This window comes from Patiria miniata, unplaced genomic scaffold, assembly GCF_015706575.1.
Source record: "Patiria miniata isolate m_02_andy unplaced genomic scaffold, ASM1570657v1 HiC_scaffold_18, whole genome shotgun sequence".
NCBI lineage: Eukaryota > Metazoa > Echinodermata > Asteroidea > Valvatida > Asterinidae > Patiria > Patiria miniata.
The window spans coordinates 2718528-2736167 of record NW_024037056.1 but is presented as its reverse complement, the minus strand read 5'-3'; the positions used below and the strand labels follow the sequence as shown (position 1 = coordinate 2736167).

General features: G+C 43.2%; 1 protein-coding gene across 1 annotated transcript; it reads left to right on the top strand.

Moving 5' to 3' along the window:
- Window positions 1–1004: 1004 nt before the first annotated feature.
- On the top strand, window positions 1005–13690 carry LOC119724196 (zinc finger protein ZIC 4-like). Its single transcript, XM_038195140.1, has 2 exons — window positions 1005–2356; window positions 11390–13690. The coding sequence occupies exons 1-2, from the start codon at window positions 1252–1254 to the stop codon at window positions 11908–11910; spliced, it is 1626 nt and encodes a 541-aa protein (XP_038051068.1). The 5' UTR covers window positions 1005–1251; the 3' UTR covers window positions 11911–13690.
- Window positions 13691–17640: the final 3950 nt, after the last annotated feature.

The window sequence follows — 17640 nt, the reverse complement described above, 5'->3', positions numbered from 1 at the left end:
ATAGTGCGCTGTCCGATGAACCAGACACAATCTCGCTTGAGCATTGTTGCGCGTTTATAAGCAGGGCTAGTGGTAAGGGGGGCCGCGCCGGGCCGGTATTGAGTTTGGCCAGCCAGGCACAAGCCTCGGACCGGCACTGGTGCCGGAGTCGCATGCTAGACTGGCTCTTGGGAAACACCCATGGACCAGTGATAGGCCGGGCCCGGCTAAGCTTGCTACTTCCCCGGCAAGCTCACGGAAGAAAATAAGGGGGAAATGCCGCCGCTATGTTACTGTGTAATGCCGTCCTGAATGGGGCCAGTGATTCGAAAACACAACTGTAAATTGCTTTATCCTAACTTTTTTTTCTGTCTTTTTGGTGGCGGTGGTGGGGGGGGGGAGGAATATATATATTAGTCAGTGACATGGTACGCATGAACACCTTGTCTCAGCATTATGTGCCATCTAGCATCGGTGGAAAGCCTCAGTCATGCAACATGTAACGTACAAGTGTTGCAAGTGCCCACAGACCGTGAGCCGGCCCCATCGCTTGCCCGTTAACAGCACGCGGCTATAAAAAAGCAGCGTTTGTCCCGTGGTGTGTCGTCAAGGCTGACCCGCAACAGGCAAGGTGTAATAGCTTTACATGCTCTTCGCATATCACTCCGTCGGTTCGGTGTGCGTGTGTACAGTATGTGTGTCAATCAGTCAGTCATTCTTTCCCCCTCTTCTCGAAAACCCCTCCCTCTTTTTGTTCGTCTTGATGACCACAATCTACACGGAGAATAACTGTACCTCTTTTTATCGTGAACTGGGACTAAAGAGGGGGCCAAACAAAAAGAAAGTGGGGGACTAAAATGTACCCCTCTTCAGCTTCACTCCATGCTGCACACAAAACAAGAGGGGTTTAGTGAGTGGTGCCTAGAGCCCCCCACAATAGACAGTGACAACCCAACATTGAAGTGCGAGTGATTACACGCATGCGTGGTTCCCAAATTACCTCATCTCATTGGCCGAGCAGGCGTCAAGCTGTCACTCACCACAATGCCGACCAATCATGCGGAAGCATAATTAAACCTAATTCAGTCACGCTGGGCGCCTAACAAGCTCAGTTTTTTTTTACGGGGGAGCTCCCTAGCGAAAGGGGCAACACTTTTACGTGTCGTTTACCGGCCGGGGATCGTCATTCGCAAGTAGGGGATCCTCCTTGGCGCGTCGGGGAAGCTTAGCAAGGCCCGTCAGTCGACTGTTTTGTATACCGAGTGATACACGATGAGTACCGAGGCGCTGCACCCGCAGTACATGGACCATTCTCTAGTCAAGCGGAGCTCGGCCTTGCGTTTCGTGGACGTGGGAGCGCACCAGAACTACAACGGTATGCCGAGCTTCGGGCTCCCACCGCACGCCCACCACGGCCACGGCGGCGAGACGCTGGGCTCGGAGTCCAACATGCCCCCGCTGAACATGAACCCGTACGGGATGCCCGACACCTCGCACATGGGGGGCCTGAAGCTTAGCCCCCAGCACTCCCACATGGGGGAGGCCTCCATTGTTTCATCGCAGGCCAACTATGGATCGCAGTCCAACGGCTATGCCCCCCACTCGCACGCCCACGGCCACCCTAGTGTCGGGGGTTACCCCAGCCAGCCCTTCGCGACGGGACGGGACTTTCTGCTCCGCCGAGACCCGCTGCCAGGCTCCGGGATGCACCCTTCCCTGGGTGGGTTATCATCCCACGAGTCCTCCTACACCTCCAACCCAGCAGCGACCCACCACAGCATGTTCCCACCGAGCGGCTCCCTGCACCACTCGGCCGACAACTCGGCCACGCATGTGATCTTCCCCGGACTCCACGATCAATCGAGCCACGGGGGAAGCATGAACGGTCAGATGAGGCTGGGGCTACCCAGCGACATGCGGGCCGACCAGTACAACCCCATGGCGGGTCCCCGTAACGATTACCTCACCTCGCCCCAACTCCACAACCACATGAACATGAACATGAACATTGGACCCCACCACAGCCACGCCGCGTTCTTCCGATACATGCGACAGCCCATCAAGCAGGAGCTATCCTGTCTGTGGATCGAGCAAGAACAGCCCGAGCCTAAGAAACCATGCAATAAAACTTTCACCACCATGCACGAGATCGTCACCCATATCACCGTGGAACATGTCGGGGGGCCCGAGCAGACCAACCACACGTGTTTCTGGCAGAACTGTTCGCGGGACCAGAAGCCGTTCAAGGCAAAATACAAACTGGTCAATCACATCCGAGTCCACACGGGGGAGAAACCCTTCCCCTGTCCCTTCCCCGGCTGCGGTAAAGTCTTCGCCCGCTCGGAAAACCTCAAGATACACAAGCGCACACATACAGGTAAACATCACAATCGCAACTTTTTTGAGAAACTGTATTGCCACTTTCCTATGCGGCGAATTTTTGTTGCACAAATTGGTGCTTATCGAATTGAAAGTTGAATGTAAAATTGTGTTCATTTTGTAAGGTAAGCAATCTGACAAAAGTCACTTCTCTAACGTAATTACTCTATCCTAAACATGCCGATTTGCATTAGAAGTCAAGGTCTTTTTGCAAAGGTTGCAATATTTATCTTGTTTTAAAAGTTCTTTTTTTTCACAAAACCATAATTTTAAAACAAGTGATTAGTACAAATACGTGTAGCCTCGAATCTACCTCAAACGTCCTATAATATGAAATGTATTACAAGTACAACATGAAAAGACGGTCAAGTTCGTGCAATGACCTTTTTGTGACATCCCATGTGACCACATCTCTGATTTGAAAGAAATAAAGAAATATACACCAATACAAAAAAATGACAAGTATTGGACAAACGGGGGGGGGGGGGGGGGGGGGGGGGGGGAATTCATCTCAAAGTCATACAAGAAATTATTGTTTTTAAGTATTTGTTATATACCTTATAGAGTATTGTATTCTCACTAATCTAGTAATATCCCTACTGCTTACTGTACTGGTTGCACCATTAAAAATTGTGCAACAGATAAAGATGATTGATATTTAGGCCTACACAGAAATTCAAATTAAACAATTACAATTCCGGCCTAGGGGCGCGATCGGTGCATGCAACATCATAACAAGTGTTATTACGCAAGGCGTGATGCGAGAAAAAAAATTACATTCTCAATAAGACGGATGGAGATGTATCATGCATGCCGTAATAATAAGATATCGGACTGCATGGGAACCGAGAGCTTTCTATTGTCACGGCTTATATTTCTTTTTCTTTCTTCAATTGGTATATTGTCTCCCTCCCAGCGTTTACGCTGTAATCGAGAGTATGGATTTGCCCCGCCGTAGCAGACGGCAGCGGGTAGGCGGAGGTCCCGCTGAGCTAGAGTGCAATGCCGATGTCACATTGTCTGTGGTAGTTTCTCCAGCCTCGTGTGTATATATACACACCAGTGATTGGATCAAGGGATCTTTTCTCTCTGTTTTCCTCAACCTATTCTTTCCGAAATACAATTATCAAATGATGAGGAATTGCAACACAATCATCTGAGTGGCAACTGGGATTGTTAGCTTTGTTCAGATTATTACGAAACTTAAATTCGTGAGCCATTTTTTCTTTCTTCTGGCTAGGCCAATACGTCATCAGCGGAAGTTGTTAACACGGTAATTAAATTGTCTGAGTTAAGAGCGATTTTTCTGGAGACTTTTGGGTGCCTTTCCATTGAAGTTTTCTTGAAAAGTTAAAGGGAATTCAGCTTGACTTGTTAGTGATATTGTGACTTTGCGTGGGTGCCCTTTATTTTCCTGGTAACTTCACTTAATCCTTTCAGTTAACGGTTGGCTGTACCGTTCTTGTGCAATGGCGAGTTTGTCCTGTGTAATAGTGTGGGTCGCTTCCTGTGTTGGTCTTTGTTACTGTACAATTTGGTAAAAAAAAGTCTCAGAAATTTTATAATTGCTTCTTAAACGCTGGCCACTGCACTGTTTCGAAATCGTCAAATTTAATTTTGGAAAATCAATTATAGTTTCTATTAAACAAATAAAAACTTTAACTCTTGCTAAAAGTTGGAGACTTTTGGGGTATATTGAAATTGTGTATTCCTCGGTACTTTGATAAAATACAAACATGTAACTAGAAAGCACTCAAGAGAGCGCAAACCTCTGCCAAGGCTGAACAATTCCCCGCCATTTTGTCAGCACACCTAAAAGAGATAAATGGTGAAGAATCCTTAAAAAAAAATCCTGGATCCAGACCCAGATCCGGATCACTTCCAAAATCGAATCGATTTGTACTTGTAAAGAACCACCCCTAAAAAAGTTTCATGCAAATCCGTCCATAACTTTTTGAGTTATCTTGTTAACAGACAAACCAACCAACCAACAAACCAACAAACTAACCAAATCCGATGAAAACATAACCTCCTTGTCGGAGGTAACAATACATTTCTCGACTCTTTCTTGGAAGTTAAAACTTTGTCAACAGCGAATGACCGAGTTGCAAAACGTAATTTGGACTGGAACTGCATGAGGAATTTCGCGTTTTAAAAGCAACGATAGACATTCACATTAATCAGTTTTGTGGATTTTCAAAACTGTCGACGTACCCTGGGTTTGTAATGAATGACAAGAGAGTGACAATTGTCTTATCATTAAGCAGCGGAGACGGAAGCTAATCTGTCGAATTAGTCCGATTAGTCGTGCACTCGAGCAGTAAACTGGGACTATTTCGCACCTGATAAGATCATAAACAACCTGTCACCGTACACCATTTGATAAAGAACTACAGTTTGGTAATACGGGTATACCTGTTTGCATTTGTACTTGCGATTCGGTTTTGCCTTGCAAAGAGGACTCCAGTATTAAAAGAAACAGAACTGTGACATTTTATTTGACCGATTTAACAGACCGAATGAATAGGGCCAGTAGAATAAAAAGTGCAACACTCGCGTACGACCGGCAGAAACGCTTTCAAGTGCAGTTTTGACCGTTTGGGGTAATCCAAACAACTCGAAACTTTCTTTTAGTTTGACCTTTAAAAGATGTCTTTGAAATGTTGTGTTTGGCCATATGGGGGGGGGGTAATTTCTATAATAAAACTGAACCGTGACTGGTACTAACTTAATATTCAGAATAGAATTTAAAAAAAATCAAATTAGGGCAAACACAGAGTTTAAAATCCATTACAATTTCTTAGTGGTTTTGCGAATTGTCGAGAATTCCACTCTTTATGTTAGGTTGAAGCTATACGGTGGGCGAAGTTCAGGCGAAAAGTCGCGAGTAATCTAATCAATCAGATTGAACATGTAAGAGTGGGATCAACTCTTAGGAAAGACGTTATAGTCTCATAAGGTAGCGGAATGTGACAAACTTGTAAGTACTTCATAGCACCATAACTTTCTCTATATGAGAGCACGGTACTCATTCGGAGACACCCATACATAAACAGTATGAGAAGGTTTGTTGTTGAAAGATGGTCTCATAATTTTCCTAAGCATATCTAGGTGTATATCATTCTGTCCTGAGCATCAGGGTTCGTACTTTTCTCTAATTTTCTAAGGGTGAAACAAGGGACCACACGATTGAGGGTAAAATCTACTCATTTTGAAGAAGAAAAAATAGATTAAAACACTTTGAAGAGTGAAAAACCACATAGCCTGATTGATTTCTCTAAATGTGAAAGAGTGAAAAACCACTCTATTTAGAGTGAAGTTTGCATCTTTTTGAACTAACTTCCACTCTTTTATACTATAGAGCCACATGGGGACACCTTCGACTTGTTTTCGAGTGGTTTTGTTTCACTCTTTTACATTAAGGGAGTAAGATGAGATTAAATTAGATTGTTTTACTGCTGCTTGTATTTGTTACAAGGTATTATAATAAGACGAGATAAGTTTGCGGTAGCACCATGTGAATAAATCTCTTTTGTGAATATGTGTGGTTCTGAAAAAAAGGTATACATTTGCTGTGGGTCTCGTGCTCATCAAAGCATTTAAAATACATACATGCTGAATCGTGTTGTCCCCAGTTTCACTGATGGGGAATTAAAACGTGGAGGATAAGACAGCAAGCACTTCACATACAGACAATAAGTATCCTGAGCTTTAAACTACTTGATAACCTGGCAAAAGACAAAGACAAAACAACAGCAAAAGTTCTCACCTACTTTCCCGTAACCAATTAAGCCCAGCTCCGCCCCGGAATGCCCCATCACAAAACCCACGGTGTTTTGCTTTGCCTCGTAAATCTTACAAAACGGAGACAAATGCTCTCCCTCGAATTAATGATTTCTCGTTTACACCTGCCCAGAGTGCAAGGCCCCCAAATCCAAGACACATTAAAAAAAAGAGGTGTAGTGTTGATGCAATTACAAGCTTGCTCTTTTTTCCCTTGTATCTGTCTCATGCTACTTCTTGTCAAGAGCCGCCATATTACTCCCCTGGGAGTCGTATCCCTCCGCGGTTTACCCACTTTCCGTAATCATTTCCTTTTGGTGTTTGTTGTGTGCGTTTTTATGGCTGTCTTAAGGTGGGCCATTTCAAGTAGTTATATTATGTGAGCCAGTATAATTCAAGTGGATATGGACAAGATTCACATGGTTTCCCGCTTGCTTTGTTTCCATGGAAACTGTTCCTTTTCCAGGACCATCTTGAAAGAAAGACAAGACATTGCATTGCCCTTTTACAATTGGTACTCAAACTGAAACAGTTGCACTGTAGTGGAGCTGACCTATTATCTTGTTCTTGTATAGTAACAGTCTTGATTTTTGACCCCATATTTGTTGGATAGACTCCAATCAGTGCTGAAATGCTTTACAGAGTGTCTTGTGTCATGGCATGAATGTCTCCATGCTTGGGAAACGGCTTGAGATTAAGGATAGCACATTACTCAATATGACATGGAAACAACAATTTTCTCAAATTTGTGGACTTCTGTTTAAGGGACTTTTAAAAACATATTTGTTTGGATTTCATTTGTGCCCAATTCTGTTGATTTGTTTACCGCGCTTTGAATCCTTTGGCAAAGGCACTCTATAAATTACAGTTATTATTATAAATTAAGACATGATTTTGGAAGTTTGGGGATAGTTTTTCAGCTTATATCCCTGCAAGTTGTGCAAACTTTTGACCCATTGAATATCGAGCTATTAACGGTTCAGGCTGCTTCGTTGCAGTCGACTGCAATCAAGACATGATGAACGTATAGCCAGGGCGTGAACATAATGATAAACATGTACCGATAGATCTTCGTTGGCTGAACCAGTCCCTCTGTAAATTGCTTTTAAACTGGAACCAGCTATCACTGATTCTTGATGGCTTGGGTTGTAAATAAGTCGGGGTTGGAATTCGTGACATAAGCGTGTATAGGGAATGAGTTACAGCTGGAAGGGTGATGATTTATCTGCTCCGTTGTCGTCGCTGGGAGTTTTTTTTCACCTCTGCTCTTCTCTCGTTGAGATGAAGGGCTCTGACTGATGGGTCGCGGCCCCCAACAATTCGCCACTTCGTCACAATAAACAAACAATCTTGTCGGGGAGAAAACAACACTTCCGAATTTTTTTACGACCCGCGTGATGGGACGACTCGACGGGATGCAGACCGTATTTTGTTAGGACCGGTTGGTCTGAAACTCACTCCTCGAAAGGCTCTGCTTTTGAGAATCGTGCAATCCGAATTTGAATCGCGTGAGATTTTGTGGAACATTCTCCATGCAGGAACCAAAGTAATTATTTATGAAACTATAATAGGGATTTTGACAAATGATTGTCATCATGTTGTTGATTTATAAGTCAAGTTGCACTCTGTTCAGACCTACTTTACAAGTGCCGAAGATTTTGCTTCAATCATCATACCTTGCAACACGTGAGGTTTGAGGGTTTTTTTTATAACTATATACAGACAACAATTTCGTTTACATGAGCTCTTTTGATTTTGACAGACGTCTTTTTTTCTATTTCTTAGTCAATTTTCGAATAATACAAAACCCTCGAAAGGGTAAAACAGTCTTAAATATCTCAGATTTGACAGTTAAACCTAGTGACAGGACATTTAGGCTCAGCTGGGCGAATCTGAAAATCAGTCAAATTATTTCGAATACGTTTGTAGCAAATTTAAAATTCGAAATTTATACAGCGAATGGGAATCTAGAGACAAGGTATCCTTGACTATTCATGAATCTGTAAGTATTTTGAATACAAACATATTTCAAGAGTTAGACAAGAGGTCGAGATAACTTAGTTTAGAAAAACTTTCCATTCATGGGAAAAACTCATGTACATGTACAATCCATGTACATGTACATGTACATGTACGTCATGGTGTGCGTCTAATGCTATAGTGCCGCACTTAAACATAGAAATCATCGACATGCTTTTCAAGTTGTGAATTGTCCACTATCCTTGGTGACATTGATTTTAAGACATGTTCTTTTGTTCAGCCACATTTTATTTATTGAGAAGCTGAGATCTCCCAGCGCGATTCTAGGCCAAACGACGCAGGGCATGGCTTCGAAAAATGATAGCTCGAAGTAAGTGATTCTTTCTGACAAATAAGCAGTAAACAACAACATAAATGAGGTGGATTAATGGCGAAGAACTGGCTTATTAGAATTTGCGTCTGAATTTGAGGATTTTAAAGATAAGTGCCTGTAGAGACACGCATGCTAACAGAGTTAGCTGTCTCGCACATTCTAACAGTGGGCCCCAGCGATAACAACATGGCGATAAACATGATAATCCGATAACCTACATATCGGTAATTCGATTCGTGGCTGTGTGCGGCACCGGTTGTAGAAGTTCAACGAACGGTGCAACTTTCTTCTGCAAACTAACGCAATCAAAGCACTTGGGAAAATCACACTAAGTTTTTGCAAACTTGACAAAAGTTTTCGAAATGAAAATGGTAGAAAGCCGTTCTTCATTCGCTCATATTAAAGATATTAACTGCTTGAATGCTTGTGTAAATGATAAGTAACGCACAACTTATTAGATACATATTTTTGAGCATTATTTTCTTGAGATGGCGTGGTTAAGTTTTATTTTGACAGTTTTTGTAAGACATAACTCTGTGATCTTCGTGACAGTTTTTGTTTAATTGCATCCTAGTTTTTGTGTAATTGCGTCCCTACATTTTTGATGATACTTATCATTCATTTCGAATTATACAGCTGTGACAGCTGGATACATTATTGTCCAGGTATGTGTGGGTTTTGAAAATAATTATCATCGTTAACACATAGCGCGCCCCGCATTAAATATTTACGAGCAGTTATGCTTTAATATGGAAACGTACCAGTTATACACAATCGCATCACCGACACCCCCACTCGCACCGCGTCAATCCCAGTGGAGTCCGGGGTGTCATATCGCCCGCCCCTGGGCCCTCAACCCCCTGTCACAGGGGGACGGAAAACCAGGGCGTGAATGAAGCCAGTTAGCCGGGGCGCTCACGGCTGACAACCCCGCCGAGAAACTGCGGCGCGCCGCCTGTAAACTCGGAGTCTAGTTTCACTCGGGTATATTACCGCACGTCCCGTCCAATAACTCCGACGGTGCTTACAATCTCGCACACTTCGAAGGCAGAGCTACATTTCGGACCTCCTTCGTGGTTTGTGTGTCTTAAGATTTTCTATCTTTCCCCGTTTGATTGCGTTAGTGTGGCAATGTGAAGTTACCACTGCAAAGGGTAATACATTCGTCGTCAACATTAAAGCTTCGTTTGTGAAGAACCTTTCGCCTGAAATCATCCCACACTCGCCCGTACATTTTTTAAAATCCAATTTTGTTTTCTTGAACTAAAATCAATTATTAAATTGAAGTGGTTCTCAACCCCCCCCCCCCTCCTTCCACTGCCACCAACTGAACAAACTCAATTTACACTGAGGACTGTAACTACCCCGTGATATGTAAGTAATGTCTACCCCTTCACTTCATCTTTGTCTGAGACGCGCTTACATTTTGCTCTTTCCATATTTTTTTGCCTCGGTTGATCTGAGCTCCGCCAGCGCCAACAAGGCAGCGAAATTACAAGCCGGCAATATTATTATTACTGTCTCACTCGCTCTTGAAGTTGTAACGAAATTAAATGTAATCAGCTTTGTTGCGAAAATTATCAGATTCGGGTGTGAGTCGAACCGTGCTGCCATTATTCTTTTGGTGCGGTTTTTGGAGGAAGCTGGCTTTGGGCGCGATATGTCAAAGACGCGACGTGCGCTCCGCCGTCGACTTTCAGCTCAGACGCGGCGCGGGCCGAGACCGGGAGAAACCTCACGGCCGGCCCCGCCAATAGCCCCATCGCCCGCTAACTCACTCGCTGCCTTGTGCATTCTGTAATAATGATGTAGCGGAATAACTGCCATCGCGCCCAATCGGGCGTGTGATCCTTTACACAATTGTCCTTCGTGTTATTTACAATGTACTTCATATGATTTTTTTTTCTTGCTCTCGAGGGACGACTGCAATATAATCAGAATATTTCGCAGCAACCGTCTGATCAGGCGTAATTACACGACCCATTGTGTTACGGCTGTGACCTCAAGTTCATTCTGACACCACCGGTCTCTTTATACCGCTGTATTTTTACAGTTGCTAGCAGACCCGCTCAATGATGCTGGCTGCTTTTTCCCCCTTATTTTCCTCCATCAATTTTTGCAAGTCTTTCAATCGGAAACCAGTGGACCCGAAGTTGAGATACGGAGCGGGGGTAGAAAATGATCCAATCTAAGCGATCGAGTGGACACTTTTTCTCGGGATAAATTAATGAGGCTTATAGGCAAGGCAACAGTAATAATTGAATACGTGGGCCATTCGGGGCTTGGCTAAAATACCTTATGGTCATGCTTTAGCCGTATCTTTTTTTTGTGTATACAGGGAAAGCGTGATGTGTTGTGTGGGGGTATAGAACATCGTTAATTAGTCGATCAAAACCTAATTTCATTGTCTTTTGTCGTACCTGGTTTATTCAAGTGGCTATGGGGAAATTTAGACCGGTGCAATGCGAAAAAAACAAAGACAGAAATTTCTTTTACTTATAAGTTTTGCCCGAACAAAAAAAAGTTGTTTATAAACTAATTGGTTTAAAATCCTTCTGGCAGGTTTCCAGAATCCACTTCTTACCAGGGCTTTTAGAATCAAGTAGTACGGACTTAAATGTTGTTCTCGTACTTTGGAAAACAATCAAATAATGACTTCAAGTAATTCGATTTAGCTGGGTGTATAACTGCACATAAATTTCCTGTCAGGATTATGGAATACAGAGAATGGAAGTCTAGTTGAGAGTAATCTTGCTTCTTTTTCTCACAAATGAAGTCCCGAAAACTATTGAGTACAACTGCTGAGAATCGTACGTCAGTGAAATGCAAAACCCGGTTTTATAATATTGTTCAACAAGTCCTTTACCGTGTGCTTTTGTATTTTGTATTTTTCAGGAGAGAAGCCGTTCAAGTGCGAGTTTGATGGCTGCGATCGTCGCTTTGCCAACTCCAGCGATCGCAAGAAGCACTCCCACGTCCATACTTCAGACAAGCCTTACAACTGCAAGATGCGAGGCTGTGATAAGAGCTACACCCACCCCAGCTCCCTCCGGAAACACATGAAGGTCCACAGCAAGTCTCCCCCACCCCCGGGGGTCTTCGAGCCGGCTGCCACCTCTCCCACCACCTCCTCCGACTCCTCCCAGTCCCAGGGTGGGGGCGGTGGGGGCGGGGGACAGAGCGGTGGGGGTCAGAGCGGGGGAGCGCCCAGCGCGGGGCTGGGTAGCTCCATGCCCCCAGCACCCAGCTTGTCCAGCAACGCGGGGACCAACCTGAGCGAGTGGTACGTGTGTCAGACGGCCGGGGGAATGCCCACGCCGCCGAGCAACGAACCCTCGCCCGTCAATAGCGGCACCCATCACTCGCTGAGTTCCAGGATCCCTCCGCACTCTAGCAACAATACGTCAAACTACTGAACTCCAAAATAAAGCACAAACAAAACTCATCAGTCACCAACCAAATTGAACCATAACTGGTCGACGGAGAGGAGTGCTACAATTTAAACACAAAAACTACGGGTAACGATTGGACAAAACGATTGGTAAAAATATCGAACGTTAGGCGGAACCACAGCCGCGACGCCTTCTCGGCTGAAAGGGCGCCATTCTATAGATTTTGGAGTGACAGTATAGTTAAAAGTGGAGAAAGCGGCCATGTTGGAGTACAGATCTCCGTGTTGAAACTGCCCAGCTTGCATCCGTGGTGTCTTCTTATTCACTACAGATAAATCGAGACTTGTTTTCCGCCACCTCATCCCGTGTGTCTTCATGGTAAAATCATGCTTCGCCAAAGCTGAACTGAACACCAGAGCAAGTCTCCGACATGTTGCCCAAACTGAGCGATTTAGAAGAAACTTGAAAGTTAGTTTGATACTTCCGTTTATTAGAGTCGCTTGTTCGTGTTGAGTCTTAACTAACAGATCGTGACATCAGGTGTGAAAGTTTGAGGGGAAAAAAGGGGTTTCCTTTACGACAACAATTTCTGCACAAGGTTCACTTGCAGAAAACGTTCAGACATTAGTACCGGTATATGTTCTTTTGAAAGTTAACGTATTTCAGTGTACTCTGCATTTCAAAATCAGTACTTTTTTATAGAATTTAACGTAGACGGGATCCACTCGAAGTACTAATTTTTGTCTGGAAAGGGGATTGGTGAATCGGATTTTTTCCCCACGAAATTCGGATTGTCCAGTATCATAACTGGACGACACCGGTACATGGTTTGAAAATTGTGTTCGGTTCCAACGCTTGAGAACGATCGATTCAGTCAACCCATATGGAATGAATAATTTTTACGAGTGGGAAAACAGTGAAAGTGTTTTGGTTAACGATTTTACAGAAATGTCACTCCATGGTTTCGAAGTATCTTATCTTTTGTATTACCTCTTGCCATAAAGTTCGAAAGCCACAAAAACTGTGAATATGTCTTGTATAGTGTTTTTTTTTAAAGATTTATAATTAAACTATTTGTTCATCAGAGAAGTCCGATTTTGACAATTTTTTTTCTGAGCAATCATCGGATCTTTATACAGAGAAGGGAGGTTTTTTTTTTTAAAGTAATCATTCACTACGCAATAAGTCAAGAGACAATCATGTATTAATCCATGTGCAAACTGTAAACGGTTTCGTTCCTTGTCGACGATAGTAAAAGGGTAGGATGGGTGGGACTTGAGTCCAATGAAAACAAAAATCAGAGTGGTGAGAAAAATCTAAATTTCCACAACTTTTATTTTCTAGATTGAGGCATTTTTAAAAGCTATGGTAGGCATATGCCACAGAAACACTGATAACAACCGATTGTCTTTTCTTTTAATTTTACACAAGTTTTGGGCACATTGACCGATTTTTTTTACATCCTAAATAATACCTATAAGTACTCTTTGTCTAGTGCCCTGACGCCTACCCTATAATTCGTGCATTTAGCTGTATACAACTATCATCAGTTTCTGCTTGGGCTCTGGAATAGTGGCCGTGCATAATTGGAGTAAACACAATCAAACAAACAATTTAAACATGGTTAACAATTTGACTGCCATATTTCTTCCTGTTGTAAATCGATCCCATCTTCCTCAATACTTGTTAAAAAGTCGAACTGATTTCTGCTCACCATGTAGGAGATTAATTGATCGGACGTACTCTGCTATGAGAAAATTGATGTAAATTATATAGATTTTTATAATAAATTATCCAATCAGTACATGCTATTCTCGGTCTCTTTTCCTTTGTGGCTTCGATTCGTTTGTCTTTATGCATTACGCAATTGTCACTGACATGCTGACTTGTTCAGTTCGTAGAAGTCGTCGTAGAACAAATTGGACAAACGTTTAGCGTTGCAACCTTCCATGTGTTTCTATAACTAGATTATGCTTCATAATATATCCTCTGCAAAGCGAGCGTTGTTACATGCCTGTGTGCTAATATAACCAAACACATGCACTTTGTAGCAATCAAACGTTGAACGCCGTAACTAGAGCGTCAACAAATGCGGCCAAGGTTGGGTTTTTTTCTTTGACCAAACAGAAAGGATAAGTCTTACGTATTACCTTTGTGTTATTGGCAAAGCAATGCCCCATGTGATAGTCCATCGTGGTCAAAATATCCCCCAAAACGCACCACAGCATAGCCCTTTCTCTCCGTTCGGCCGGACGGAAAATCGGCTCAGGGAAAATCGATTGTTCCGCTTATAGGTGAACGGAAACTGTTAGGGAAAAAACTAAATATGAACGAAGAGTTTTGCTCCAACCCCCCCCCCCAAAAAAAAAAACCCAACAAAACCCACAAAGTTTTAGCAACGACAAGTCGCCAATTCGATTCCTAAATTTGCACAATTGTGTACATAATTCAACGTGAAATAACCATTATTTTTTTTAACGATTATCTTACGAAAATTCCACTTCGCTTTGTATAACATCAACCCATCTACATGGCGAGTAGAAAACTTTGTTTTTGTTTTGTGTACTTTTTTTTTTTATAAACTTGTGATATTTAAATGGGAAATATAACCGGGGTAATGTGCATTATGCTCGCCAAATGATCACCATTTAGGGATATATTGTGAGTGAAAAATAAGTTTGCGGGCAAACTCTCCAAGCGACGAAACAAAAAGTTCATGCAGTTGGTTGCTATTATATTCAAATTATTTCAATAAGCAATTTACTCAAAATGGTCAATGCATGCATAAGTTAAGACACAGCTAAGATTTGAGGGTGGAGCCTTGGGATGGCGAGCCAAAACACGTTATCATCACATCTGAGAAAACCTCCGTGCTTATTCCCTTGGTGTGGTAAATGTCACTTCCGAATCTTCGAAACGTTGGTGATCGCTGACTCATTCAGTTTTTACCGCCCAGATTTGTTTTGATCCTCGCGCGTCGGCAAGAAGAAAGGACGAAAGCGCCGTCCGATACCTAGCACCTACCGGATGGTGTAGGCTGAACCCACAAGAACACACCAAGATTGCGAATAGGAGAAGGGGAAATGTCTTCACGGATATTTTTTTCTTCGGCAGTGACGGCTAAAAAATATGAATGTATACCTGAACAGGTGATAAGCTTCTTAGCCCGGGGGCCAGGAAAGCCAATTAGCCGGGAGTAGAGGCGGACAGGCACCGCTCGATCCGCGGTCGAAACACCGGTCAAACGGGATTTGATTTTTGCTCGGATAATACCGCCGGTTTTGAAGTTTATAACTCGATGCTCGGTTTCATGTGTCAACTTCGCGGTAGAGTGTGGCACAACAACATCCCAATAGAAGTGTTTATCGGGTCTTAGTTTTTAAAAGCCCGGTGCTAATGCGTGTTTGATATGACAGAGGCAGGGCGGTCGCGGAGGAGTTGTTTTCTCTCCGACCGCTGCGTAAACTCTTCCCGGTTTCACGGAGGAGACAAAAACCACACGGGCAGAAGTGTTACACATCTCCATTCAGCGTCCCGTGGGAGGCCGTGTGACGGGTAGAACCCCCCTGCCGAGCCCGCCAAATGTTTGGCCGGGGATTGCTTGGCTGGCCTGGGCCCGGGCCGAACTTGAAAACAACAACAACATAACGGCGTGGACCGGCGGAAGTACGAGTCAGAAATGTCAGGGGGACTTACCCGAAGAGAAACAGGGTTGGAGCGGTTACCCAAAAGTACTTATAAAAGATGAGAATCGGGCTTGCTTATAAATTAACCACAACCGCGTCATATTTTCATAGTTGGTCTTCCGACCCGCAGTTAATTTTTTAAAAAATATCGACACTTTTGTTCCCATGGTTTGTTGAGGTCAACTTAATTGCGGCAGTCAAGCATCAAATGAAATGAAATCAATGAAAAAGCTGCATTTGTTTAAATTGGCCATAACTCACTAAACATTTTTCCGATTGGAAAGATTTGTTTTCGTTGTTGAAAAGCTAATGAAGTATACTTGTGGAATATGTTACTATCAATATTTGCGATTATCATGTATTTTCTAAAATGATGTGAAAAAGAGGGCACTTTGAACATTCGGGACACTCTGTATTACAGACCTAACACATAGTGTCATTGATGAGTTTGAGTTCTTTCTAAAATGCAGTTCTTAAACTTTAACGAAAAGGGCGTTTCCTTTGCAGAATTAATACACGTATGATATTTAGAGTAAATGCAAACCGATATTTTAAAAAGTCTATTATTGAGGGGAGGATTCCTTGACAAACTACTTTTTGTCACATTAAGAAATACAGTACGGTAGAGTACCGTACGCAAAACTTGCCGCGTCACAAATATCAGGTCTTTGAATTTCGTCTCAGGCCCGAACGTGATGTACATGTATATGAGGCTCCTCAAATAATGTAAGTAATCTTATGCATTTACAACAAACTTTGGGAACCGCAAGTTGTCGGAAATAGAGACACGAATCCACAGGCAGAATTTGGGATACAAAATATTGGAATAACAAGGAAGTTGTGCAGTTGAAATTGGGAATTGTTTGGGGGCAAAGCAAACTTGACTTCGGATAATAGGATAAGATAAACGTTCCTGGCCCTCTTTCCACGATAGGTCTAACCAACGGGTGCAAACCTATGTTCCCCAATACTTATGTTCGGGCCCAATACCTATGTTCCCTAATCTTACCCTAACCCTAAACCTAACCCTAAGGATTTTGGGGAACATAGATATTGGGGAATATAGGTATTGGGGAACATCGGGTAGACCCCCAGCCAACCATGATGTTGCTCTGTAATACGCCACCGTACCTCTTCTATACCCAGCTCTTCGCATTGTCTGACGGGGAGCCCAGAGTTTATCGAGCTTTGATCCCACCAATCATCGCCTCATTCCGGCCGTGTTGTCAAAGCAAATCCCCAAACCTTGCCCCGGCTCTGGCTTGCGAAAACAACCCCGTGGCTGTTGGCGTAGACGTCTACGGTTACGACGGGCAAACCTTCCCCCGGCGATACTGCAACCGATCCGCTCCGGTCTCGACACCTTCTCGGTGTTTTGACCCCTCGGGCGCCGTAATCAAAAAAAGAAGAGGGGAAACGCTTCAAACGAATCAAACGTTGCTTACTTTTATTCCCCAAATCATTTTCTGGTTTTCTTATCGTTTCTATGGCGCTTGTTTCTTATGAAATATTGACCAATCTTCTTCCGAGTGAATAAACTTTGAAAGTACGGATTAATACAATGGGATAAGGATATCGCAATCTCCACTAAATGCTTTCAGTTTTAACCGTGAGGTATATAGCGCCAATGCTTGCGCAAGGTGCCGCTGATAGTGTTTGTATACGAACATACCTGCACCCGGCTTTAACTGAACGCACATGTGTAAAGCACTCAATTGCGGGATTAAAGGGATTAAATTATATTTACAGTTTGATCCCAGAGGAGAGCCGGCAACAAATTGACTGACAGCTTACAATACAAGGACGAGGTTGGGGTTCATTAAAAAATCTAAAATGCTTCAGATGGCTCGAAAATGGTTCGAGCGTTCGAAAGTCCTTGGGCTCGAGTATTTTAATGGATTTTCTGGCCTTTTATTTTTTAAGGCTATAAGATAAAACTTCACCCCAGTTGATATGATTGTAGATTCCCCTATTCCCACTCATTCATGTTTATAGTTTCACATGCTGAAGCTCTTTCCTATAATTAATTGACAAAAATGTATTGTATATCCGAACTAAACTTAACGGT

Bases quoted from the DNA above. Each gene is read 5' to 3' on its own strand.
- LOC119724196 (XM_038195140.1), top strand. From the start codon at position 1,252: ATGAGTACCGAGGCGCTGCACCCGCAGTACATGGACCATTCTCTAGTC. The intron at 2,357-11,389 runs GTAAACATCACA...TGTATTTTTCAG, and splicing joins ACACAAGCGCACACATACAG to GAGAGAAGCCGTTCAAGTGC.